The 26,431-nt window shown below is 36.5% G+C and overlaps 5 protein-coding genes across 5 annotated transcripts; 3 read left to right on the forward strand and 2 right to left on the reverse strand.

Moving 5' to 3' along the window:
- Positions 1-1,429: 1,429 nt before the first annotated feature.
- LOC147298043 (putative RING-H2 finger protein ATL19) lies at positions 1,430-1,981 on the reverse strand. The gene has a single exon (XM_086243095.1). The coding sequence runs from the start codon at positions 1,979-1,981 to the stop codon at positions 1,430-1,432; it is 552 nt and encodes a 183-aa protein (XP_086099221.1).
- Positions 1,982-6,264: 4,283 nt separating this feature from the next.
- LOC147298044 (Nucleotidyltransferase family protein) lies at positions 6,265-10,800 on the forward strand. Its single transcript, XM_086245683.1, has 13 exons — positions 6,265-6,684; positions 7,010-7,122; positions 7,236-7,292; positions 7,433-7,528; positions 7,605-7,675; positions 7,795-7,837; positions 8,155-8,235; positions 8,376-8,435; positions 8,519-8,569; positions 8,867-8,964; positions 9,068-9,113; positions 9,602-9,646; positions 9,894-10,800. The coding sequence occupies exons 1-13, from the start codon at positions 6,333-6,335 to the stop codon at positions 10,404-10,406; spliced, it is 1,626 nt and encodes a 541-aa protein (XP_086101809.1). The 5' UTR covers positions 6,265-6,332; the 3' UTR covers positions 10,407-10,800.
- A 1,095-nt stretch (positions 10,801-11,895) lies between these two features.
- Positions 11,896-15,004, forward strand: CKS (Nucleotide-diphospho-sugar transferases superfamily protein). Its single transcript, XM_086249061.1, has 8 exons — positions 11,896-12,210; positions 12,580-12,625; positions 13,260-13,346; positions 13,438-13,562; positions 13,783-13,922; positions 14,091-14,142; positions 14,277-14,387; positions 14,620-15,004. The coding sequence occupies exons 1-8, from the start codon at positions 11,965-11,967 to the stop codon at positions 14,710-14,712; spliced, it is 900 nt and encodes a 299-aa protein (XP_086105187.1). The 5' UTR covers positions 11,896-11,964; the 3' UTR covers positions 14,713-15,004.
- Positions 15,005-16,239: 1,235 nt separating this feature from the next.
- Positions 16,240-17,515, reverse strand: LOC147298046 (uncharacterized). Its single transcript, XM_086243219.1, has 2 exons — positions 16,581-17,515; positions 16,240-16,431 (listed from the first exon to the last, which is right to left on the reverse strand). Exons 1-2 carry the CDS (start codon positions 16,881-16,883, stop codon positions 16,240-16,242), a joined length of 495 nt encoding a protein of 164 aa, XP_086099345.1. The 5' UTR covers positions 16,884-17,515.
- Positions 17,516-18,667: 1,152 nt separating this feature from the next.
- On the forward strand, positions 18,668-20,875 carry TRX-M4 (thioredoxin M-type 4). The gene is made up of 2 exons (XM_086242285.1): positions 18,668-19,010; positions 20,357-20,875. The coding sequence occupies exons 1-2, from the start codon at positions 18,755-18,757 to the stop codon at positions 20,668-20,670; spliced, it is 570 nt and encodes a 189-aa protein (XP_086098411.1). The 5' UTR covers positions 18,668-18,754; the 3' UTR covers positions 20,671-20,875.
- The last annotated feature ends 5,556 nt before the right edge of the window (positions 20,876-26,431 follow it).

The raw sequence follows: 26,431 nt of genomic DNA on the forward strand, positions 1-26,431 counted from the left end.
GCTCTTCCTCAACCAAGTTTTCATGCACTTGGAATGGAAAGTATGTTTGCATGAGGGAAAAACTTGACACAGCTGCCCAGTCTCATAGTCCTCCAAGCAAATGGCACATTCCCTACCTCTAATTTCGATTCCATGGCTTCCATAATTTATGGGTGGTGGCATTCTCTTCTCCAAGGCTCGTTGCCGCTTCCTCTGCTTCCTCTGCTCTTTTCTCTCCTCCAATATCTCAATAACCGCGTCCAGCATTTCCAGCACATGCAGATTATGCAGCACAGCGGCTTGATAAAATGTCGCGTGGTCATGCCATTCTGTGATGTCATTTGGTTGAGAGGCCACTGCTGTTTCTTCTTCTTCTCCTTCTTCAAGATCGCGCAGACTCCTCTCGTACAAGGGCATCCAAAAGAACTCGTAGACGATGTAGAAGAGGGCAATAACGATGAGGGAAGTCATGACTGTGAGTGCTATGATGCAGAGGTATATCAAAGTTACAAGGGCAGAGACAGAAAGAACAGAGAATACAGAGGCTGCTGCCAAGACAAAGGCTTGAGGAAACATGTTTTTACAGAATATTTGTTTGCTTGAGCAAAGGCTTGGGGACAAGGTATGGCTTTGCTTAGTATTTGTCATTGAAGTTTGTTCCTAAACTGCTAGAAACAACTAGGGCTTTGCTTAGTATTTGTCATTGAAGTTTGTTCCTAAACTGCTAGAAACAACTAGAAATTTTGGTGTAAACCAACTTCTAGTGTCACATGAGGGATAAGAGAGCTAGAATCTGCATGTTATTGATCAATCTAAACCTGAAATCGGTTTTGTATACTGTCATTTTAGTTTTATTTGTTTGGTTATAGGTATAGAGGTTAAGGTGATACAGGTTTTTGTTTTTCAAAGCAAATGAAACAACAAATCCAAGAAAAATGCGTTGCTAGGTTATTTTTAGAGATGATTTTTGGAAACATTCCAAAATATGAAAACAACAAAATAATTTGTTTTCAGTAGGACTTAGGACTAGCACAAAAGAAAAAGAAAATAGGACTTATGATCTTTAACCTTGCCCCACTCTCGAACATCAGAGTTTGGACCTAGTACTAGCTAGGATCCGCATATATTATGTTAGGCTCAATGATGTACAAATATTTTTAAAGCTCCAATTCAAAACTAAGAATGGTTCAATTGGATGAAACCACTTATTCATTAAGTACCTTCATTTCTTCTAATTTCTTCGATTTTACATGTGTACTATCATATGGCCTTGCCATTTGGTTCGTTACTAATGGCTATGTTAAGAAATTTGCAATGCATAACCTATGGAAAATCTCAATGATGTGCTTTAAAAGGGGTAACTGCAAATGAAGATATTGATACAATATATGCCTTTAGAAAGAATGTTGATATATATTTACAGATTCAAAAAGAAAAAATAACAATTGGGTCATTCATCCATGATACAATTTCGACAAACTGGGCAAGTAGGCCTATTCATCAACCAATTGTCAATGCAATTGGCATGGAACATGTGGTTGCACATTGCAAAGACTTGACACGACTGGCCTTCTGAAAAATCCTCCAAACATATTGCACACTCAGTACCACTCCTCCTTGAGCTTGATTTTATTGTCTCATGGCTTCCATAATTCACAAGTGGTGGTAATTTGTTGGAGGCCCTAAGCCTTGGCCCTCGTCCTTCGTCCTGGATGAATCTCCTTATTATTTCAAGCCTCTGTATAATATTTGGGGGTCCATAAATAATACCTCCTCTTTCGAGATCGGGCTCTGCTGGGATAAGGAGCCAGGTATTGATGAACAGATTGAGAGTTTGATGGAGAATCAAAAACAACAACGTTGTTATTGAGATTGCTGCAATGATGTTAGCAGCTAGGAGGTCTGAAAGTGAAGGAGGATCAGATGGGGGATCAAAGGCCTCAGAGAACATGTTGTGTATGAGGGATGAATATTTCCTGAACAAATTAGTGTAATTGTCCATTGAGTACTGTGATGACGTACTTGGTCTGGTTTTGGGTGTAGAAGTAAAAGTTTTACGAATTGATTGCCGATTTTGATACTGTGGCTAAACACATTTTGCAAATTTATATATAGCAGCAAAATATGGTGTTGCAAAAAGGGTACACCAGCATTTGTTATGGCTCCTAATTTTAGAAACTTGGTCTTTGTAAAGTGTACCTACTTCAAAGGGATAAGCTCTCAAGGCTAGCTGGAAGGACTGTGCCAACAAAAATTGGGTAATTCTTCTAAAAGAATTATAGTCAGGTAATTTACTTGACAAAGTTTGTTTTCCAAAAACAATTCCTTGAATTAGTTTATGTTTTTTTTTTCAACGAACCAACATGAGTACGTGCACTGCTAAATCTCGACACAACGTGGATGTTATCTTTAACTTAAACTAAGTAGGTCCAGCACAGGTTAATTTGTTTAAGCCTAAGGAAAGTGTGCATGGGTTTTTATTACAAATTAAACACGTACCTTGGTGCTATTAGTCATGAATCACCCAATTAAGATTGTTTAAGTCATATTTATGATGTGGCACGCATTAACTTCATCCACACGGACCACACCCCTTAAGTAACCAAGTCTTAAGCCTAAGCATCACATAGGAAATTAACTTCTAGAAGATTCAACCATTTAAATCACCCTTAAGATCGGTTGAGAATCCATACCAACCTTATCCAGTATTTGGCACATAAAAAGCTTTTCCCAAACGAAAGCGGATCCTCAACAGATTTAATTTTATCCAATATGGGGCTTTCCTCGGCAACCATAGAACCCGGTCCAATAAGTGGACCACATTAATTGTTTTCAAGTTGGGTAGTAAGGTTCGGAGAACCATAATCAGTCATTCTTAAAACCAACATTTTGAAGACCATGCCATAGAATCTGAAGAAAATGGGAAATTAAGCTCTTCATTCTTGGTGTTCTCATGTAGCTAGCTAGGTCATCTAGAACAACGAGATTAATGCTCATCTAGAATGGGAAGAGTTGCACTTTGAAGCTAGAGTACAAGGATTGGAATATTGTTAAATCATTTTCATCCATACGAATTAACATTTTCATCCTTGAAGATGTGCAAAGATGTTAAGATCGTCACCGGCCAGGCACAGCTAGGCTTACAGGTGCTGCAGCCCTTGACATTTTAAAGATTTTTTTTTTTTCTACAAGTTCTAGTTTTAGGTTATCTCTTTCTTCTGTACTATATTCTTCTTCTGTACGTAATTACAGTATAATTCTAGGCTTTAATCAGATTTTGATTAGGATTTCATTTAGGGTCTAAATTTGTTTGAAGGTTTCAGCCTGCCCCATTTTTGAATCAATAATAATTAATATATATCCTAATCGCAACCAAAAAATTCTCTAGTTTTTTTTGTCATAAACTTTGTCCAAAAGTTAATGACAATAAAATTAGTGAAGGAGTACAAAATTCTAATTACAACTACAGCTCAAGCTTCTACGATACAATTTCGACAAACCGGGCAAGTTGGCTTGTTCATCAACCAATGGTCAATACAATCCGAATGGAAAATGTGGTTGCAAATTGAAAAGACTTGGCAGGACTCGCCTTGTGCAAAATCCTCCAAGCAGATTGCACACCCTGCAGTGCTCGATATCGAACCCGATTCTGTTTCGTAATTGCTTCCATAATATACGAGTGGTGGCAGTTTGTTTGTGGCCCTAAGCCTTGGTCCTCTTTCTTCATCCATGTTGGGTATGACTCTGTTGATTACTCCCAGCCTGTGCATGGCTTGACGAAATGGATGGGAACCAATGTAATCATGGGGTCCGTAAATAATGTCTCCTCCCTCAAGATCGAGCTCGGGGAAAATCTCCAGAAGCCACGCGATCAAGACGTTGAGAATGTGATTCAGAATCATGAATAACAACGTTACCATGCATATGCATGCAATGATGTTGGCTGGGAGTACAATGGCTTCAGAAAACATGCTGTACATGCTGACAAATGGGTATTGTGGGAACAAAGTGTAATTGCCCATTGAGTGTGACATGGTTGCTGATTTTGGATTCAAATGAAGCTCCAAGACCGGGAGCTGGAGGAAGCGGGACGTTTATTTAAACTTTGTCTTTGGGTGTAAGGGTAAATGTTCGTTAGGGCACTCGAGTTAATAAGCGCTAACGACTTGATTGGATATAAGAGTTAATGTTCTTCAGGGCACTTGGGTTAATAGCCAGAACGCTTTGATTGTTGATTTTTTTTTTCTCTCTCTTTTTTTTTTTTTTTTTTTTTCTGATCCTATGGCTAAACACATTTTCAAATTTATAGCAGGGCTGCAAAATGAGTCACGCCTGCATTTGTTTTTTGGTTAACCATTCACAGCTCATTTGTTTTGGATCCTAATTTTGGAAACTTGGCCTCTGTAAAATATCCCCACTTCACTGGCATAGCCTATTATGGGATGGCAGATCCAGTAACAAAATTGGGTAGTTAAAGTTAGGTGGTTACTTTGAGTTACCGTTATGAAAGTTAGGTATACAATAATTTTAAAATTGTTGTATACAACGGGTATATACGTTTATTTTTTACTTGAGAGGATTATTGTAAGTGGGATATTCTATATATATTCCTTGTGTGCAAGAATTTCTTTCCGTTACACAAATGCCCCTCTAGGTGCCACAATGAGTGCTGTCATGCTGTGACTATTTTTTTTTTTTTTTGGTGAATGAGTGCTGTGACTTTTGGAAATGACAGCTCGAGGTCTAAGATGGTCATGACCCCTTCAAATGTCTATGCAGCTCTTCAATGGAAATAAAAAAATTGTGCGTCATTAAAGTGAATTTCAATTAGCTGATATGACGTTCGACATAAGGGTATAGACGTATAGTTAACACCAACTCACGTAGGTGATAAAGTGTTTGGAAATAGTCTATTAACATATTTTAATTATGTGAGGTAAGGGTCTTGGAATGTATTCTCATAGAGGTTTAAATGTTTAAGGTAGAACTTTTGAAGTAAAATGAAGTTGAAAGGTTAATCGAATTATTTGAACCATCATCATTTTATTGACAATTTTTTTTTTTTAATAAAAGGGTGTGTCCCACTTATATTAGAAAGATAGTATAAAAGGTGGTTAATTATTCTCCAATAATATTACTCACTAAAAGGTTTATACTAAAACAATTGCATACATGTTGAGATGGTTCATGTTCCCATTTATGATTGAGCTATGGCCGCATATAATTCTTTCGGTCCTATGGCATAAGCCGCATAAATAATTGTGTTTTTCTTTTTAATGAATAAAAGAATTATACAATGAACATAACTATTAATGACATTGAAACTTGGGCCTCTACTAAAAGGGCAAAATATCACCGATAAGTTAATTAGTGTCAATAATTATTTGATGACACTAGTCTCCTATTTGTTGTCTTGCTGAGATAAGGTGCTGAATTCAAATTTTATGAATGACAGTTAATTTTAAAAAAATATATATATAAACTAGTTGGTCATTATTTTTTTTCTTAACCACCAGTCCACAACACAAATAAGGTCAATCACCATTAAATTTGAGTAATGCTATATCCACACCTCATTTCCTCTTAATATACACCCTTACTTTTAAATTTTTAAAATTACAAATTTAACCCAATATGAAAAAACAATAAAGGACAAAAAAAAAAAAAAAACAATAAAGGACAAAAAGGAAAGAAAAAACAACTAAACACCCCACACTCAACCACCCCGCCGCAGGCGACCACGATTCAACTTGCCCCTTCCCTTCTCTCTTTTCTTCCCCTTCTTTTTCTTCACTCTCAATTTCTCTGTCTCTCTCCTCTCTCCTCTCTCCCTTTCTCTCTCTCTTATGTCCCTCTCGGTCTGATCTGTTGCAAAGACTAATGACCTTGCCAGCCTCTAGATTGGTGGTCGGCGGGACAAAAGAAAAAGAGAGAAAGGAAGAAAGGAGAGAGAGGAAATGAGATAGAAGGAAGGGGATAGAGATAGAAAGAAAGAGAGAGAGGGAAATGTTTTGTTCGCGGCCTCACGGGTCATTCGGCACTCATTCGGCACTAGTCTGCCGAACCAATTGGTTTCATACGACATTTTTATGCCAAACCTAAGGGTATAAATTATAATTTGCTATAAAAAAAACTACAACACAAATATCCCAAAAAAGTTTCTCAAAAAAAAAAATTATTAGTGAAATATAAACCCTAATTAAGGCCCAAGCCCAAACCCTATCCCATAAAAATTGGAAAAAATAAAAAATAAAAAAATCAAAACCCCTAGTTTAACTTCCTCAGTGCTTTCCCAGCAAAAAAAAAAACTTCCTCTGTCTCTTTGTGCCTACCATCCTTTCCCTCTCTGTAAGATGGAGGAGGAGACTACCCAAACCCAAAGCTTTCTCTACGAAACCCTACCCGTTCTCTCTCTCCTCCCCACCGACCAATCTCCGCCGTCCGATCATCTAGAACTCTACTCCGTCTTCCGCAACGAGATATCTCTCTCCACTCCCCCCTGCGCTCCGGTGGACACCGCCGCACCCGATTTCTTCTCCCTCGACGTTAGCCCCGAGGAAGCCGCCGAGCCAAGTTGGGCCTCGCCGTCTCCTGCCCGTCCAGCCGAGCCGAAGACGCCGCCTCCCGAATATGAGCCGAAGCTCGAGAGCGGGTGGTTTCGTAGCCATAGTAAATTCAAGAGCCCTATGATTCAGCTTCATAAGGGTATTTATGCAATTTCAACTGCTTACATTTTGTTGCCAAGCAATTCTATTAAAATGTCGAACTGGATTTTGGTTTTTTAATGTTAAATGGTAATGTCTGAGTATTTAATGAAGTATTTAGTTATACGTATAAGAAAATTCATAGGTTGTAATCTGTAATTTGAAGTGCTTACAATTTTTTTCCAAGTAATTTGATTTAAATTTGAGCTGGGTTTTGCTAATTTCTATTATTTATATAGAAATTTAGAAACTTTTCAGCTGAAAAGATTGTTTAATTGTAATGTGGTTAGTGTGTAACTTGTGCAATTCGTAAATGGGTACCACAGAGATTCTGGATTTTTGTGAGTTTCTCTCTCCCACCCCCGAAGAACAAGAGTCACGCAATGCAGCAGTTGATCGTATCTTTGAGGTTATCAAATATATATGGCCTCGGTGCGAGGTACGGTTTTTATTGTCTGTGTGCGTCTGTTCGAATGTGCATGTGTGCGTGTGTGATTTTGATCATGAAAAAGCCTGTTATGCACCACTGCTGTGCTACGATTGTTGCTATAGGTTGAAGTTTTTGGGTCATTCAAGACAGGGCTATATCTTCCAACTAGTGATATTGATGTAAGTATGCTGATCTTGAGGTTAATGTAAATTTTGAACTGCTATTTGAATTTGCATATGAAATTTTGTCACTCTTGTATATAATGCATGCGTAACTGCCCATTTAAGTTAGACATTTGGTTGATTGCTATTACTCGTAGGTCGTCATTATGGGGTCAGGTATTCCAACCCCACAGCAAGGATTGCAAGCTCTTTCTAGGGCCTTGTCACAGAAGGGCTTGGCAAAAAGGATACAGGTGTGTCTCAGTTTTAATTTGGAAGACTCTCATGAGCAAATTTTAGTATCTTACTTGTTCTCTGTGGATTCCTCAGGTGATTGCAAAGGCTCGCATACCTATTATTAAATTTGTAGAAAAAACAAGTGGCATTTCCTTTGACATAAGGTGTGCTTTTCTACCGTTTTCAATATGCAGTTGGATTAATAAAGCTAGAATGTATTAGTAAAGGAGGATTAATAATTGAAAACGTTAAATGATATTTTTTTTCTTTTCTTGTTTCACAGTTTTGATATAGAAAGTGGACCAAAAGCTGCTGACTTTATTAAGGTTGGTTGTATAATCTATCATCTGATATGTTTCTGAAAGATATTATAATTTCTTTAATCTAGGTCAGATCCCCATCATGTGCCTCTTAATGATTTTAACATAGTCGTTTGCAACTTTGTGCTCTTCCTTGTATTGGTCAAGGTTTATTATGACTTCATCAATAATTTTGATATCTTTAACTATAGTTATATCATATTTTTAATTGATCAACTAATTATACATAGCCTTAACCTCCGTAATTCAGTGGCATATTGATAATCTAGTGTCTTATGGGATTTTACTCTACTTACCATGGTTACTCATTGATCCCTTTTCAGGATGCCATACTTAAGTGGCCTCCTTTGCGGCCATTGTGTTTAATTTTGAAAATATTTTTACAACAAAGAGAATTGAATGAGGTATGACTTTCTAGTCTAACAGATCAACTTGTCTTTCTTTTTCTTAATACAATCTCTTATTTCTGTTATAAAAAAAGAAAAAAAGAAATACAATCTCTCATTCCAGTTAGACTAATTGAGGATTCTGATTACATATGCAGGTATACTCTGGTGGATTAGGTTCTTATGCTCTCCTTGCAATGGTCATTGCTATGTTGCAGGTTAGTGAATTGAAAATATGCATTTAAATGTGTGATGCAATTCTGGCTTGCCTATTATTTACATGATGCATTTTATGCTGCAGAACCTCAGGGAGTGCCAAGCTTCTCCGGAACAAAACTTGGGAGTTCTCTTGGTAAGCTTTCTAGTTCAACTAGAAGAAAATTTGGGAGTTCTATATCATTGCCTGAAGTTCTTTCATTGTATCCCAAGTCAACTTGCTTTATCTCAGCTACCAGGGTTTTCTGTAGTTGCCTGTATTCACTATGGGTAAATTATAGGAATGAAGAATGTAACTGGAATTACTTGGACCATGTAATGCACTTTACTGTTTTGGTTCTTATGAGAGACTAAAATTTGTCTAAAGGATTTGAAGAATAGTTCATGAGCTACGGTCTTACATTCTTATTTATGTGTTGTGCTTGGGAAATAGGTCAACTTCTTTGATTTTTATGGACGCAAATTGAACACTTCAGATGTTGGTGTATCTTGCAAAGGGGCAGGCACCTTTTTTTCAAAGAGTAGCAAAGGGTATAAGTAACCTTCTTGATAAAGTGATATATGACTTTTACAATTGGCTTCTCGTATAGTTAGTTATATTTGACTTTTGCGATTGGTTTGTCCTCTTTGTTAGGTTCACAACTACGGGACGATTTCTTATTGCCATCGAGGACCCACAGGTTTATTGCAGATTTTGATTTGATGTATGGTAATTTCATAGGGGACTGTTTGGGAAATCAAAGAACATAGCTAACTATTTGAGGCTCTGCTGGATTTAATGTGTTCTTTTCTTTCTTTGACTGGCTGCTGGATTTGTTCTGTTAGCAGTTAGCACATATGTCAGTAATGCTAATTTGATTTTCCAAGCAGGCCTCTGTAATAGCTGGCTTCACCCCTGCCCTAGTTAACTATTTGCTTGGTTCCCTCTATTATATATGTAAGGACGTTGTGACAAGATGAAAATACAAGGAATTCTATGTGGATCTGTTATTTTCCTGTTTCATAGAAATGACAGTCTTTCACATATCTATTCTTTTGTTGCAGAACATTGTGTCAGAGATCAGAGAGAACTTAACAAAAAAAAAGGGGGTCTGGGGTGATTCTGGCCTCCTTGAATTTCTGTCTTTCTTTTATAGATAATTAACTGTTTTTATGTTTTATGATTTAGGCACCGGAGAATGACGTTGGGAAGAACTCCTTCAACTATTTCCAGGTTTGTTGAATGACATTTTTATGATTTTGCTTTCCTTTGCCTTTGCTGCTGAGTACCTGAGTTTACATTTTCACTTGTACTTGTTATTTATTTTTATTGACTTTGACCAGTTATACAGTTCACAATTTGGATGGTTTGGTGGGAATGGCACTATTATAATCCTTACAAGCAATGCTTGCCAGTTTAATATTTTATAATTTGCAGATCCCCTTCCTCCACTTTACATTCTCTCCTGAATTTGTTGCAGATTAAATCAGCCTTTGCAATGGCTTACACTACATTGACAAATCCTAAGACCATCTTGTGCCTAGGCCCAAACAGGAGTATTCTCGGTACCATAATTAGACCTGATCCGACGTTGGTAGAACGCAAAGGAGGGCCTGGGCAGGTGACTTTTAATAGCTTGCTTCCTGGAGCAGGGGAACCACTTGAGCAACAGTACGAGCAGCAGGAGTTTCTGTGCAATTGGCAGTTAGATGATGAAGAGGAACCCCTGCCAAGAGGAGATGATTCCGCTGCAGATGTTAGTGAGCAATCATCAGGAAAGAAGAGGAAAGCTTCTTCTAAAGAGAAGTCTGGTAAGAAGGTGAGAGAAAATGGGGATGTAGGGAAAAAGAGCAGGCATGAAAAAAATGGCTCAAGAGAGAAGATCAGGCGTGAAGACAGTGGCTCAAGGAAGAAGAGTCAAAGACGGAGACATTCCCGAGATAATGGCAATGGATATGGTCGTTATGTTGGTGGGCCTGCATGGAGTCGCTAGAAATCTTCTCCAGTACTAGTGGGTTCCAAGAAGCATTGCCATTATCAAACCATTCGTTGCTACACAACATGCGTGACTCACTTAAAAGTGACAATGAAGAACTGAATGCCCTGCGGATCATTGACAGAGTCGAGCCTATGCTGTCATAAACTAGGCTCGTTTTACTCCCTTTACATGCAATAAAGGCGTGTGGTGAGCTTATGATGGGGTATAAGCCCCTCCATGCAGAAATTCGAAATGTGTTCTGCAAGGTGAGAAACTATTTCCAATTTTGACATGCGCAGTCCTTGTGTGTAACTGTAAGTGTAACGTGTAACCCTTCTGAGTTTCTCTTCTTTTGGTTAGATAGTGTAACATACACTAACATATCTTGTTTATTAATTTATTTACATTTTACAGTTTACACAATTAAAAAAGTTAAATGATATTATCGTACAATTTCTAATGTCGAATATGCATCATCTGGTTTGTCATCAAACATTGCGCTATCAGTTTGAGATTTTTGTAACTAGAGTTATAAGCTCTCATTAATTATTCTAAATTAAAAAATATATATTCCAAGTTAACCGGCTATGGCTACACGCTGTCATGTATTTGACCATATGACCATAGCATTCACAGGTATTTGACCTTTCACATTGTCGGAATCTCATTCATACCCAACAATTTGCTCTCCTTACCCTACATCACTTTTTCACATGAACGGACTAATATACTCCAATTTGGATTGACCATTAAGGACGATTGATATTTAAAAAGAAAAAAATCAATTCTTTCTATACCCTACCCATCATTCTCACTCTCTCCCAATCCCAATTTTAAACCCTAATAATATCTTGGCTCTATTTGATCCTTTGGTTGGGGATTTCCAAATCAAAGTAGTTAATTTGGTGCCTGGCCACCAAATATTCTTATTGTATTGGATGGACTAGTGCTGAATGGCCCCTGATAGAAACAACCCCTAACTATTATGAATCCACAAAAAATAACAACAAATAAACTAGTACTAAACATATAAATGGTGAAATACTTAATTAAAATTTGTGAAAAATGATAGAAATTTTGAGAGTTTTGGTATGTCTTCAATGGAGGAATCATACTTTTTCTACAGTATGGATGTTGGGTTTGGGGAATGCAGACATATATAGGATATATTGGGTATTGTGAGCAAATTTCATATTTTTTTGGTCGAAGAGCAAATTTCATATAGGTGTAGGATTTTACAAACATGAGGGTATAATTTGAATGTTATACGGGTATAGTGAGTAAATAACAACAAATTAAAGTGTAGTGTATAGTGAGCATGTATGGTAATCAGAGCAGATTGTAGGGTGTAAATATAATTTCCCAAAATAAATTTACCACAAAATGGGAAAAAGACAAAAATGTCCATTGGCTCGCAGTTGGCTAGAATTCCAACTAACAAACGGTTGAAAAATGAAAACTATAAATTCCCACCCGAGTCCACGAACACAGTTACGACTTTACAACACCCAACACCTGTCAAATTACCAAAGAAAAACGATAGCGTGTGATCAGTGAGATCAACACGAACCCAATGTCGGTGGTTTGCTCATCGTCTTCGTCATCATCATCATCTGGGTCTTGGAACAGCACCAAGGCCTGGATCGTCCACGGAATCGTCGCCGGAGTCGCAATTGCGGTGGCAATTGGCGCCCGCGTCTACCTGGGTCCGTCCAGGAAGTTCCGGAGTCGGGTCGTCGGCATCATACCCGCCCGTTTTGCCTCTTCACGTTTCCAGGGGAAGCCTCTCGTTCAGATCCTTGGCAAGCCCATGATCCAGGTCCTTCATTTCACTTCACTTCTCCTTCATTTTAAAATTGTTCGCTCTAACTTTCCAATTTTGTTTTCTTTTTTCCTTAAACACATATTTTCAAGATATTTTTTGTTTGAATGCTTGTTCTGTATGACATTTTTTATATCGTTAGTGAAATGGGTATTGTGAGAACTACAAGTTTGTAGCAATGCTGCTTATTATGATTCAATTTCCTTGTTTTAATTGGGATCCTAAGCATTAGGGATCTAAAGCAGGGTGTCTTTTTCTTTTTCTTAACTATTTTTTAGCCCTTGTGTCTATTTTGGTTTGAGATTAGAGCATATGGTATTGTAATTGCTGAAAAACTTGACTTACAAATTTAGTTGGTCTCTACAGAGAACATGGGAAAGGGCAAAATTGGCAAGTACATTGGATCATGTTGGTATGTCTACACACTTCACTCCATGTAATTTTGTTTGATGCTTATACTAGGATTTTGTGTAAAATTCTGTGAGGGAAAGTCTCCTTTGATAAAATGTTGAGTGCTGCTATTGCCATTGTTAGGATCCCAATGTCCTACATTGGAAAGAGAATTTTTGGGCTAGTATATGAACTCTTGGGCACCCTTCCCCTGCAAACTGGTTTTGGAAGGGCCAATTTTCTCAACTTCAAGAGCTTGGTCCAGCTCCAAGAGCAATAATGAGGCATTTTAACCTCTGTGAAACATTCACCTTTGAGGAGAATCATCTTTAACCCAAGCAACCCCAAAGAGACTTGGGTTGATTGAAAATACACCAGATGCCTCTCATGATAGAGGGCATTAATCCAACTCCAAATCTATTAATACACAAACCACCTTTCTATATAGGCTTACATTAAGTGTTGCTTAATGCCTACAATAGCTATTGAATAAGAAACCCCATGAAATTAGTGAAGTGAACTTGATCGGCCAAGTTTTGAAGTGTTGGCTGCAAAGTTTTCTCTCTCTCTCTCTCTCTCCCTCTCTCTATGTGTGTGCGCGTTTAATATATGTATGCATGTAGAAGCTTTTGTTATTAGCTTCTTCTTTTTTCTAGTTGTGGCAACAGATTGCAAGAAGATTGCAGAATGCTGTCGAGGTTTTGGCGCTGATGTCATAATGACATCAGAATCCTGCCAGAATGGTAGGCACCCTGGTTTTCCTTTTACTTTTTGCTGCAGATTAAATATATACTTGCTTTTTATGGTAGTTCATATACTCTTTTGAACTTAAAGGTACTGAGCGTTGTTATGAAGCAATTCAGAAGCTTGGGAAGAAGTATGATATAGTCGTCAATATTCAGGGGGATGAGCCTCTTATTGAACCTGAGATAATAGATGGCGTTGTTAAAGCTTTGCAGGTAAATTTCTTTCTCCTTCTTTTGTTGTGATTATTTCCCATGAAACATGAGTGTCACCACATGAACAATGAATTCATGTTGGCATTTTGTAGTTTCAGTTTTCCATTACTAGTCTCCTTTTCTGAAGGAGGTGAAGCCACGCCAGTTACATATTTCTCATGACATATCTTGTAATTTTTAAGTTTACATGCAATCATGTTGAAAATTGTTGTCTTACCAGGAAGCCCCAGATGCAGTGTTTAGCACTGCAGTCACATCTTTAAAACTTGAAGATGCATCTGATCCAAATCGAGTGAAATGTGTGGTGGATAATTGTGGCTATGCCATCTATTTTTCAAGGGGGATGATTCCATATAACAAGTGAGCTTGTGCTTATCTGTTTTTGTGTCTTTTGTTTTATTTGTAATTGTATATTAGTTTGCACGATAGATTGCTTTTTCATGAAATACTTTATACTTTATTGTAACTAATTGTATATTAGTTACCTACTGCTTAGCAAGACTTGACAAATTTTCCACCTTGGTACAGGTCAGGCAAGGTCAATCCACAGTTTCCATATTTGCTTCATCTAGGAATTCAGGTATCAAATTGGCATTTACTTTGTACCAAATTCTTTGTGGCTTCAAGGTTTGTGATAGAAAACTATTCTATGCCACCTTTATATATTGAATTTTAACTTGTGTGTGTGTGGTTCTCCATTCTGTCTCTTTTCAGAGCTATGATGCAAAGTTTCTAAAGATATATCCTGAGCTTAAACCTACTCCATTGCAACTAGAAGAGGATCTGGAGCAGCTCAAGGTCCTTGAAAATGGGTATAAGATGAAGGTATGATAAGATTATTTATTTTCTGACCAGTTTTGCCCTTTCCCATGTTGTTGTTGTTGCTATCACCCTCAGCCTGAAGGGCAAAAGATTGAATGCCGGATATTTAACCTGGGGTCTCCTCAAATATAACCTGGAAAAAATTAAATATAACAGGATGAAGAATGTGTGGGTGATTTTATTTCTTTTGTGCTGTAATCGGGAAGTCCAAAAATTCACATAGTTCTGTTTGTAGGTGATTAAGGTTGATCATGAGGCTCATGGTGTCGACACCCCAGAAGATGTTGACAAGATAGAATCTCTAATACGCGAGAGGAACTTGTCTTAGCTCAATGTAATGCATTCACGCCATGACAAAATGCGTACTACTTCCATAGACTCATGGTTCTCATGACCATAGTTGTTAAGTTCCACATGGGATTTGCAGGCATGTATAGAGCTGTCAGGTTCAAGAGAAAGGAAATGGTAAAGTATAACATTGAGTTTGTATAACTGTCCTGTATATTAAGAGTTGGTTTTCGTTCTTTTTCTTTTTGGTAATTAAGTTTCCAGTCATTCCTTGTAGCTATAGTTTCACCCATTATTTAATTTATTTGCTATCCATCGAGAGTTTAGAGTTTTATGTTGTTTTATTATTTGTATTTCTGCCCCTGTTTATCATGTGAATTAGTATTTGTATTTTGTTTCATAATAGAGGGATATATTCTTTCTCGCATTTTTGTTGAATTATGGAGACTCTCTCTCTCTCTCTCTCTCTCACACACACACACCACACACAAAATAGTAGCCAAATTATGCTACAATTTAAATTAGATTTAGTTAATGTCGTATCATGTTTGAACATCTTACATGACACATTAATAGGACTTATAAACCTGTACACCTAATAATGCTGTATTGTTTTGACATCAAAAATCAAAACATGATGATAAAGTGGGTTACTGGACCCATGGTGAGTGACTGACTGTATCCCAAACACAAGCTTCCAAGATGATTGCAGAGGACAATGGTAGAATAAGACGGTCAAGGACTAGTCAAACACCCAAAGTGGTTGACCAAAATAATAGGACAAAAACTAAATTATTATGCCAAATGAAGATATCAATTTTGGGAAGAAGAACATACAGGACAACCCTCTGGGCGCCCGTGAAACTCACCAATTCAAACCAGAGGACTGGACTGGACTGGACTGCCATTACTCAGAGCTTTCATGTTTGCGTGTGTTTTTGGTATATGCAGACTGATCGTGAAATCAACTCTCTTTAGTCTTTTACCAAATGGAAAAGACCCTGATTTGGCTTTTCAATGAAACCAAGCAAATAAATATCATTCCCTGTCTTATAATATCAATGTATCAGTATACCCACTATCCCTACCACAATTCATCGTTTCACAACTATTAGTGCAGCCAATCTAGCTCGTCTTGTACAGTTTGGAAAAAAAAAACTTGGGTGGGAGTTTGTGCCACATCATGACATAACAAACCAATAGTGCAATGACACGTAATAATAACACTTATTACATTTATCTCACGCCAATTCTATAAATTTTATATGTTACAGTCTCACTAACAATAATTACTCGTCATTATATTATTACTCAGTCATTTATGGTTATTCTAAGGAAAACTGAAAACCTCAAAAAAAAAAAAAAAGCCAAATAAATTAAAAATAGTAGCTCAAAGAATATATGATTATGATGTACATAGATGGATCGAGCAAGTGAGAAAGAAAGAAGAGAGAAGAAAATGTAGTTTTGACACACTGGTCAGATTAAGAGTAACGACTAAATAACATGTGTCATGCATGTATATATGGTAGGCGCAAGTGTGAATATAGTCAGTCAAAGGCTTTCATTAATTAAGGGTTTTGGGTGCTTGATCTGGTTGTGGTTCCGTGACCAACTGGACCTCTGTCTTAAAGAGAAGCACCGACAGCGAGTCGTCGATGGAGAAATTCACGAACCCACCCGGTGAGTGAGTCACAAACGACCCAAAACTCGTTCCCGCCACACAGTGCCACGCTGGTCCATACACCGAGTCAAACTCCTATATATATATATACACACGCATTAATGAAATTAATTGATTCACCAGCAATTTAACAGACGAAGAGATTTATATATATTAACGGTTTTGAATACCCATGTAAATTAAACGAAGACAAAGTACTGGAGTTGGTGAGAGTCCATACGTACCTTTTTGAGAGCTCGAGCTAGGTGGGTTGGGTTTGGACGAGTAGTTTTGGGGGCCAGTGGGGAGGTTGCCGAGTGGTGAAGGAGTGATCTGGTGTGGCGGAGAGCATGGTGTTGCATATGGGGTGGCATGTCGGATGATCTCAACCGTACGTTGAGGCTGATAGCAGTGGCAGCCAGCTTCACCTGCTCTTGGGCTGCACCTTGTTTGATGCTCGGTTGATGATCAGAGTCTTCTTGTTGCAATATCTGCATGGCTGCTGCTGCCTGTGGCTTCTCTTTGAGTAGTTTCTCAGCTTTTTCCATGTAAAATTTATTAATCAATATATGGAATTCTGTTGTGTGAGTTTGACAAAATATTAGAGTACAGATTGAGAGAGAGAGGCAGGGTTGGTGAATGGTGAGGTTTGAATTTTGACTGACTCTGAGTAGCTAGCTATATTTATTTATTAGAATCAGGAATATATGAGAATTTCAGTGGCATGATCAGGTCGGTCCATGACAAAACTATATAATAAAACATATATGTGCGTAGTTGTTGGACTTGGACTTGGACTTGGTTAATTGACAAGTCATATATATGTATATGGGTCACGCTGTTTGCATTGCTATCTCAGTACATGGTACAAATCATTGACACAAGGAAAGCATCCCGGTGAGTACTCGAGCTAATTATTGGTTTATCACAAATCAATTCTCATTAAAAATTCATTAAGTGGAGTACTAGACTACTAGCTAGGCTACTAGCTTGTGGTGTTAAATCAGGAAGAAACTGATAGATGAGCTTTGTTTTCTATTAGATGTTGCTCATGTAATTTCCTTCTCAACATATATTGATTCAGATTAAAATGACCCTTAATAATGATAAGTTGATAACGAACCTCTATTCGATCCACTTTTATAGATACCCAGAAGAGCCAACCCAATTCATAATTTGATTGCTCAAGTTGGGCCTACCAACCCAATTCATAATTTGATTGCTCAAATTTGTTTACAATAAATTTGTTTTTGTTCTAAATTGTGATAACTGTATCTGTATGTACATAAATATCTGTATTTGTGCGTGGATATGAATCAAACTTATCATATCAAATAACTTTTTGTTGAGACATAAGATACTGGAAAAAAGTTCAAGGCTGTCATTTGGGCATTATCACTTAAAAGTTCCAATCAGATGAGTCATAATTTCTTTTGACACATATTTTATTTGGGAATTAAAAGTCTGAAGTTTAAAAAATACGATTATTGAAATATTGTAAATCTTAGATAAACAGTTAAAATTTCAATTAGGTTCGACCAACACTATTTAGGCCTCGTTTGAGATTGTTGTGGAAGACTCAAAAGCTGCTATGGATGACAATTCTCAATTACCCACAGCAGTTTTGATGTTTGGTAAAAAGATGAAAAAGTGTTTTGTCCCACAATTCTCAATTCCCCATAGCAAAAATAGAAAGCAAGTTTGTAGGTGCTTTTGAAAGCTGCAGTAAATCACAGCAATAATGAAAATTTTATTTTACCCATAATATCCTCAATTTAGTAATTATAAATAGCCACAGCAGTTTTACATTACAATTTACCAAACACCTTCATATTGCTTTTGTACTCACAACACTTTTGAAAATATAATTTATCAAACACTAAATTGCTTTACTTCACAGCTGACTTTACTTCACAACTACTTTACTTCATAACTGTTTTTTCTCACAGCAATCCAAACGAAGCCTTAATGTCCAACTAGAAATTCGTTGCAATTCATTAGTGTTTAAGTTCTCTAATGACATGCACTCTCCAATCATCAATGAAGGGTACTCAGTTACCAACAAAAGATGTTCTAAGCTTAATCAATAAAAATAATTTGATTTACTGTTAGTGTGTTATAGACCTAGCAACGGATCATGTTAGTTTTTTCCTGTTTGTGTTGTGTGAAAATCATGTAAATTTGAACACAACTGAAACACATGCGACACAATAAGACTTGATCCAAAAATTTAATTTGTGTGTGTTTGTGTGTTGTTAACGAGTCATGTACTATCTTACGAACATGCAAGGTTGGTATCCGTCATTTTATGTGGTACTATATTACATAATTACCATACTCCTCGCTATCCATTCGCTGACAGACTCCATCCCCCTAAAAAACTCTCTCTGTCTCTATCGACCTCCGATCCTCTCTGCCAATGGCTACCGTACTCGAATCCCTCCTCGTTCCTCGCTCCTCCGCTCTCTCTTCACCTTCTCTCTCTCCGATCTCGCCCTCCTCGCCTTCTTCCTTATCCGCCGGCCATGGATTGCCCCACTACAGAGGCCTCAAGACCAGGCCCCTCGCTCTCCGTACTCGCTCTGTTGGATCGCTGAGTTACGCTCCCCATTCCAGACTCGCTCGTCGTCGTCCTGGACTCGTCGTCTGCGAGGCTCAGGACACCGCTGTTGAAGGTCAGCTTGCTAATTTCGCATTCCAGTCATCACTCAAACTGATTTTTCTTTTTTCCTTTTCCTTTTTTCTTTTTTCAAATCTTTAATCTTTTTAAAATATTTTGTTTGCTTGTCTGGAAATTAAGCTGAACAGGCTGAATACTGTGTTGTTTCTATTTGCTATTGGTTTGGCTTTTTTTTTTTTTGGCTAATGGTTATTGGTTTGGTTTTGATATAGATAGTTAGATTGCTATGAGAGGACAGATTGAAATTTTTTATTGTGTAAAAATGGAACCTCTTTGAACTTGCAGCCAAGAAATTGACTGTTTTTCTCAGTATAGTAGCTGAGAAAATTGAGTAATACGTAGCATAAGCTGATTTGGTAGCTGGAATTGTTTATAAAGAGTGAGAAAATGATCCACAAACAATTGTAAGTGGAAGAGATGATTTGTAGTTGAGAGATGTTTGTGCCCTTCTGAGATTGAAGAAATATTATGTTTTCAAACTATCTGTGAAAACTTGAGATTGACTGAAAATAATTTGAGATTATGAATAAGGGAAAATGGCTGGAACTGAGGATGAGTCCACCTAAGATGGATCGTCAAATGGTTCTGAAAAGAAATGAACTTTAGAGTCTTAGGTGAGCTTTATTATGGTGATCTCTAGTTTTGGCTTCTTTTAATTGCTCAGTTGAACCGACTGGTAGCGGAAATAAACCTACTGTCTGGTGGCCTAAAGACAAGCCACTATTTAGACTGTCAAGGGACTTATTCATGGTGACTGATCATTGAAGACAGAAAAAAATACTAAACCAAGGGATAGTGGCACAAATCACGAGTTATTTCAGTAATGGATCCAAAAAAATTACTAGAGATACATGTACTGCATTATTTTGGGATAGGCTTGAGCTTTGGGGGAGGGAAGAAGGCCAAAGTCTTAGGGAGGTGTAATGTGATGGCTGCATTTTGAGTAGTTTTCTTGGAAAGTTTGTGTTATTCGAGTGCTGCTGTTATTTGGGGGGAAGTTTGTGTTATTCTAATGCAATTTCACTATCTGAATGTCAGATACATGCTTACTTCATTATTTACACTTGAGAAACTATACAATTTTACTCAGGGTTAAGGATTATTTATTAGGATCGACAAAGAAATCTGTCAGCATAAAAGATTTGGAAAATCTTGTGATGATGAAATATCAAATTTTGATATGAAAAAGTTTTGACCTACTATGTGGTGGTGCTTAATTGCTTATTGGTCTGATTGTTGCTTGCTATACAATCAATATCTGAAGTATTAGGAAGGGTTTTCACATATATTTGTTAGTGCCATAATATTTTTCTGATAGTATATAGTTTAAAAAAATTTCAGTGCCTGCTGTTACTGATGCAACATGGCAGTCACTTGTCCTTGAATCTGAAACCCCTGTTTTGGTTGAATTCTGGGCCCCATGGTGTGGGCCTTGCCGTATGATCCACCCTATAATCGATGAACTGGCAAAACAATATGCTGGGAAGCTCAAATGCTACAAAGTAAACACTGATGAGGGCGCTTCAATTGCAACCAGATATGGGATCCGAAGCATCCCAACTGTCATCATATTCAAGAATGGTGAGAAAAAAGATGCAGTTATTGGAGCTGTTCCCAAATCCACATTAACCTCCAGCATAGAAAAGTTCTTGTAGACTTGGTAAGTAATGGATGTCTTTGCCGGACCTAAGCTGCGCCTTGTATCTGCTTCTTCTCTGTCTTAGAATCTGTTGTCTCATACTTCTCTCTCAAAATAAACTCATGTCTGCTCATGTATAGTTAGTTATTTGGATAAAACTGTAACTTTTTTCTTTTCCAGAGAATGCTAGTTACTTATATAATATATATTTATTACCTGAATGCCTCTTTTAGAATGTTAGTTGTGTATGTTGATTATTTTGGACATACTTGCTGTATGTTATAGTTATGTTTCTTTACCTTTTGATTGAAGATCATAGTAAGTTGCAGTGGAACTATGCATGTAGAATTATTTGGAAGATATACATTGAGGAGGTCATAACTCTTAAGCAGTAAATTGAGATTCCTTATTAGGTAATTCCAAAGGGCTGGCTATGGATAGAAGCGTTGTTGCATAAGTAGTCCTGAAAATCATGTTAACCCCTTGGGGTCACCTTTAGGGGATTTCCCTTTGTAATTACTTCATACATGGGGATGTCCTTAGATTAGACGGGTGTTCCGCAGATTCTCTGATGCCAAATTCCTTGTCATTGCAAGTTTCCTGAGTGAAAGTGGATCATAGGAATCACATCTAAATCATATTGAATTTGGTGGGCAGCAAGCCAAGTGTAAGGTTACATTTGATGCAGAGCAGCCTTTTGCATTCAATCTTAGGGTTGCCTTGCTGTAAGAGGTGGTGGGTACTGGTGTAGGATGTTTAAGGTGAGAAGGATAGTAGAATACTAGGTGAGAGTTGTAGGGGCTATTTAGATGTAAATTTTTATCTTTTTAATGGACAGAGTTCTGTTTGCAGGGTTCGTGCCTCACTTTACTCATGTAATTAAATTTTCACTATCAAAATCTAACTGTTGCTTACTACTGTGGATATTTATAGTAGCTCCCTCTGTCTATCTGATCACACATTGGATATATACCGTATAGAGTTTAAAACTTATTTAGTTTTCTTATAATATAATCTGGAAGCTGCTTAATTACTCAAGAAAGACTCTCAAACCTCTTTAAAAGAAGTCCATGAAAACTGTAGGCCAAGAATAATATAGAAAATATAAAATGTAGACCTTGACTTAACAATATCAAGCCACTAGTATTACCCCAACCAAGGCTTAGTGTTACAACATAAATAACAAAGATTGACTTCCATACATTTGCGATGCATTTCAAAATGTAACATTCATGCCATTTATGTCATGTATATGTTGCTGTTTATGACAGTGCTATTTGTGTCTTGTATATGTTGCATGCACATCCTTTATGTGGTTTGTGTAGGTAACCTGTGGGTTTCTCCTAGCTATATTCTCGCAGGCCAGGATTTGACACCCATATGCATCTTTAGTGGATTGTTGTCTTTGCATCTCTTGTATTAAAGTGATTTCTTGTTGTTTTCCATATGTTTCCATGCGATTGAAGATCATATAGTAGGACCAGTTAACAACTTTCATGCCCATTTCACCAACTCTTTCCTAAGAGACATAATTTTCATAATTTATATGTTTTTTACGATATTAAATATGCAAGCAGTCTTTTGTCTGTGAATATGCACTTGGGGTTCTGTATCTACAAGTCATCGTTCTACTCATGCAATGGATTTGTCTTTGCAATATATATTAACAAGGATGAAGATGATTGTTTTGTTTTTGTTATAGTAGTATTGTTTTTGGACATTCCAATTTTCTGATTCTTAAGCTTCATTAACGGGGTCATCTGATTTATTTGGAGTTAATTTTGCATACATGGTGCACTTTGTTCGACACTAATTCACGTCCTATGGGGATCTGCTAATATACGGTGGGTCTCACGACTCTCACTGTCTCACACTCTTTATTAGTGTCCGACGCAGTGTGATCTAATTGATGCACTTCAAACTAAATATACTCTCTCTATCAGTAGTGGCATGTGAAGTTGATCATGTTTTGGTCATAATTTTAGCACTGTCATTTGAGGTACATTGAACACTTTTTGCACAACTTTATCTTGCTTGTGTATAAATGATGGCTTGATGACTTCGATGATGGCTATTGTCTTTTGTCACAATTGACTTACTCGCAATGTGTTGATCAAAGATAAATAAAGACAAACAAATAATCTAGGCCAGTTTGCAAACTTCAATTTGTAGAACATTGGTGTCCCTTTTCCACCAATGTTTGCCAATTATCCAACTTTTCTTTTAGTCTCAAATTTTCCTTTTTATCTTTTTAGTTTTTGAGTCTCCAACTGTGTGAGATTGGAAGGATGATTCATGCTTCCTTTAACCCTTTAGAAAGAACCCATTATCCTTCATTGAAACTAGGGATGGCAAAATTCCCCGCCCCCGAAAATCCCCGTGGGGACCCGCCCCGATTAAGCGGGTATGGTAATACCATCCCCATCTCCGCCCCGCCCCGTATACCCGTTTAATAAAAATATTATATTAAATAATTATATTTTAATTTATTTTCTTAATTTTAGTTGCATATCTTTAAAATTTAATAGTGTTCTCTTTATGATTTAGTGTTATTGTAATATAATATGATGAATTTTAATGTATTTCATCTATTATATTATATATTTATATTAATTTGATATGTTATTAATAAAAAAAATTATTTTTTTGAAAATAATAGGGGCCCCGAATACCCCCAATGGGGACCCGATTACCCGGCGGGGCGGGTATGGCATTGACAAACCCGCCCCGAACCCGCCCCGTTGCCATCCCTAATTGAAACAAACATTCTGATAGATATAACTTTAAGCTAGAAATTAAATATTTTTATGATGCAGAAGAATTCGATTGCTAGCTGCACATTCAATGTGAACTCATATACTTTAGGCAGCTGCTAAAGATTCATTCATATCTGCAGTACTCTTTAAAACTTTGGATTCCTTAAATTCCTCCTATAAAAGTTGTCCTTGTTAAACAAAACAAAACAAAACTCTTTTCGAAGACCCATGTGACCATATAAATGCAAGAGCTAACTGTTATGGCAGGCAGAGTCTAAAAGTAGATGTTTCTTACCTGGCAATCTTATATTCTTATCCTTTTTAAGTTTAGTTTTTGTCTCCACATGCATGCTTGCCTAAGCTGTTTTGGTAGCTTTGGGAACAACTTGAACATGACATTCCAACCCCTATATCCCCACTTAGAGCTCCCTTAGCCTCTTATGGCTTCAATAAAATATAGGGCCTGCAAATTCTTCCCCAAATTCACAGCAAGATGGTATGGTATCATGATCCCTATCAGACTTTTGAATTATGTTACAAAATATATGTACAACTAAACTAAAGATATATATACTTATTGATCATCTTGGAAAAGCTAGCATAAGAAGTAGCTCCATGTATATTGGTTGGATTCATGTTGCACAATGTATACAAATAACTCCACTTTTTGTTTTTTAGTTTGATAAAATGGTATTATCTTTGGATGCTACGCTAGTGGATGGGTGATGTCAACATTTATTGTATATGGGTAGTACTTGGGTCACCCCGAGGTACCCTACCCCCCAAAACTACTTGTTAGGTAGTGAATGTTCAGGATCATAACTGTTCATTTTTTAGATTATTTATTAAAGATCATCTCTGTAAAAAATTAACTCAATCGGAAATCGTTTGATTATATAATTGTTATCGAATAAATGGACAATTTGTATTTAAATAGTGGTTTTTTGACCAAACCGTCAATTTATTGGATAACAGTTATATAACCAAACGATTTTTTATTGAATTAATTTTTTACAAAGATAATATTTAATAAGTGATTTAAAAAATGAACAGTTCCGATCTTGAGTCTGCACTGCCGAACAAGTAGTTTTGGGGGTGGGGGTGACCACGTGGTACCCCTTGGGTGACCCAAGTACTGCCCATTGTATATATATGTAGTGTATATATAATTTGACTATGTGGGAATAGTTTGAGTCGTACAAACAACTATTTGTTTCTCTCTCCTTTTCTTTAAAAAAAAAATAATAAATTAGTTAAAATTCCATAATCAAATACTTATATTATTGCACAAGACATTTCATTATTCTTTTGTTTTTGTTTTGCATCAATATAGTGCATTTTCAGTTTGGAATAGATTAAAGTTGTCCACTTCTTATTTGTGTGCATACAAAGAGATGAGTATATTTAGTGGCAAAAAAAAAAAAAAGAGATGAGTATATTTGAAGTCTAGAAAGAAGAAATTCATATAAATATATGAATAGTATTTTATTTTCGAATAGTTTCATATTGTATGCTACTTAGCGGATCCTCTATTAGGAATATTGATTAGATATAATTATACATGACAATGTAGTTCTGATTATGCAACATATTATCTATTGTTTAATAAATAAATAAACCTTTAAACTATATAATATTATCAAACGAATAAATGGGATAATTAAGCAATGGTATTTAAACACTTATTATTTAGTGTTTAATAAGATATCTATGATGTTTTATATTATTGAATGCAAATTCAAATGATTAATATGACCATGTCTTAGAGTTAGAATTCTCTGATGCAAAATATAAATTAGGTAATTTATGCGAAAAGTAAGTGAGTACGATTATTCGAATGCTAACTTAATTTCCATACTAATTCCGTATTTTATATTCAACATCAAAGATTGTTTTGTCTTAGAGTATATATGTAAGCAAATTATAGGGTATTATTTTTTTTTTTTGGCCGCTAGGGTATTATTCTATTTGATTCTCATAAACATATTAGAAATTGGTAAGCACAAGCTGCACAACACAATACTAAAATCTTGGTTTCTAGAAGCACAATCCATTTTGAAATATTCAACCGTAAGGCCTTCTACTTTGATGTCACGTGTCAGATCCATCTTGCTTGTGACGAAAGGAACACGTGGCTGTATGTAGATTGCTTGGCTTATAATATTTGAGTGGGATCCAATATGGTTACATATGGATGTGGGTCTAGTCAGCTCAATTAGAAAGTTCCAACTTCCAACGGTTTGCATTTGATCAAATCCATCTCAGAAAGTCAAGACTGTCAAATTCTTCTTCTCAAATCCGTTACCATAAATTATATTTTAAATACATTCAAATTATTTTCTTTTCTTTAAAAATTCAAATTTTTCTTCTTAAGAAGTTTCCTTACTTTCTTTTCAAATATCTTGGTTAGAATAATATATCATTACACTAATATTATCATTACACTAATATTATCAAAAAAGTAGGTCATAAACATTTTCGTCGGTCATCCAAAAAACTATTAAGAGAACATAAATCTTGGAGCTAGCTAGCTAGTTGTATGCAAGTTGAAAAGATCACATTGGCACTTGGGTTCATGCATGCCATATGGTTGCTTAATGTGTATGAAGTCAAATATTATTTTGGATTTTGATAGAATGTGTCCACAATTATGTGAGAGAGATGAGGTTGAATTTGAATGCATGCATGACTGAATATATCTATTAATTATAGATTATTAATGACCTCACTAACAGGTTAAAGTAGCATCTTCATTAATTGAGACCCTGGATCAAAGGATGAGAAAATATATATGTGTTCCTGAAAACTGCAGGCAAGTCAACCATGCTTCATGCTTGTAAATGATTGCTTGAACTTGCTTAATAACATATGTATATATATATATATATATCAGCTTTTCAAGTCATGCATACACGTTTATTTGTTAATTAATTATTTAATCTCTTAATTGTCAACTCTAAACTGGACCAATGTTCACTGAATTGCATGTGCTACTGCATGTCAGTGAGAGTGACTCTCTTT

Source organism: Dryas octopetala, chromosome 1, assembly GCF_963921425.1.
Source record: "Dryas octopetala chromosome 1, drDryOcto1.1, whole genome shotgun sequence".
Classification (NCBI taxonomy): Eukaryota; Viridiplantae; Streptophyta; class Magnoliopsida; order Rosales; family Rosaceae; genus Dryas; species Dryas octopetala.

What these genes read in the sequence shown, in the direction of transcription:
- LOC147298043 (XM_086243095.1), bottom strand. Translation starts at nt 1,981, where the DNA reads ATGGACAATTACACTAATTTGTTCAGGAAATATTCATCCCTCATACAC.
- LOC147298044 (XM_086245683.1), top strand. Translation starts at nt 6,333, where the DNA reads ATGGAGGAGGAGACTACCCAAACCCAAAGCTTTCTCTACGAAACCCTA. An exon ending in AACAAAGAGAATTGAATGAG is followed by an intron (nt 8,236 to 8,375) that starts GTATGACTTTCT and finishes TTACATATGCAG; the next exon opens with GTATACTCTGGTGGATTAGG. An exon ending in AAAACTTGGGAGTTCTCTTG is followed by an intron (nt 8,570 to 8,866) that starts GTAAGCTTTCTA and finishes CTTGGGAAATAG; the next exon opens with GTCAACTTCTTTGATTTTTA.
- CKS (XM_086249061.1), top strand. Translation starts at nt 11,965, where the DNA reads ATGTCGGTGGTTTGCTCATCGTCTTCGTCATCATCATCATCTGGGTCT. An exon ending in TTGGCAAGCCCATGATCCAG is followed by an intron (nt 12,211 to 12,579) that starts GTCCTTCATTTC and finishes TGGTCTCTACAG; the next exon opens with AGAACATGGGAAAGGGCAAA. An exon ending in GCGTTGTTAAAGCTTTGCAG is followed by an intron (nt 13,563 to 13,782) that starts GTAAATTTCTTT and finishes TTGTCTTACCAG; the next exon opens with GAAGCCCCAGATGCAGTGTT.
- LOC147298046 (XM_086243219.1), bottom strand. Translation starts at nt 16,883, where the DNA reads ATGGAAAAAGCTGAGAAACTACTCAAAGAGAAGCCACAGGCAGCAGCA. An exon ending in TAGCTCGAGCTCTCAAAAAG is followed by an intron (nt 16,432 to 16,580) that starts GTACGTATGGAC and finishes ATATATATATAG; the next exon opens with GAGTTTGACTCGGTGTATGG.
- TRX-M4 (XM_086242285.1), top strand. Translation starts at nt 18,755, where the DNA reads ATGGCTACCGTACTCGAATCCCTCCTCGTTCCTCGCTCCTCCGCTCTC. An exon ending in TCAGGACACCGCTGTTGAAG is followed by an intron (nt 19,011 to 20,356) that starts GTCAGCTTGCTA and finishes AAAAAATTTCAG; the next exon opens with TGCCTGCTGTTACTGATGCA.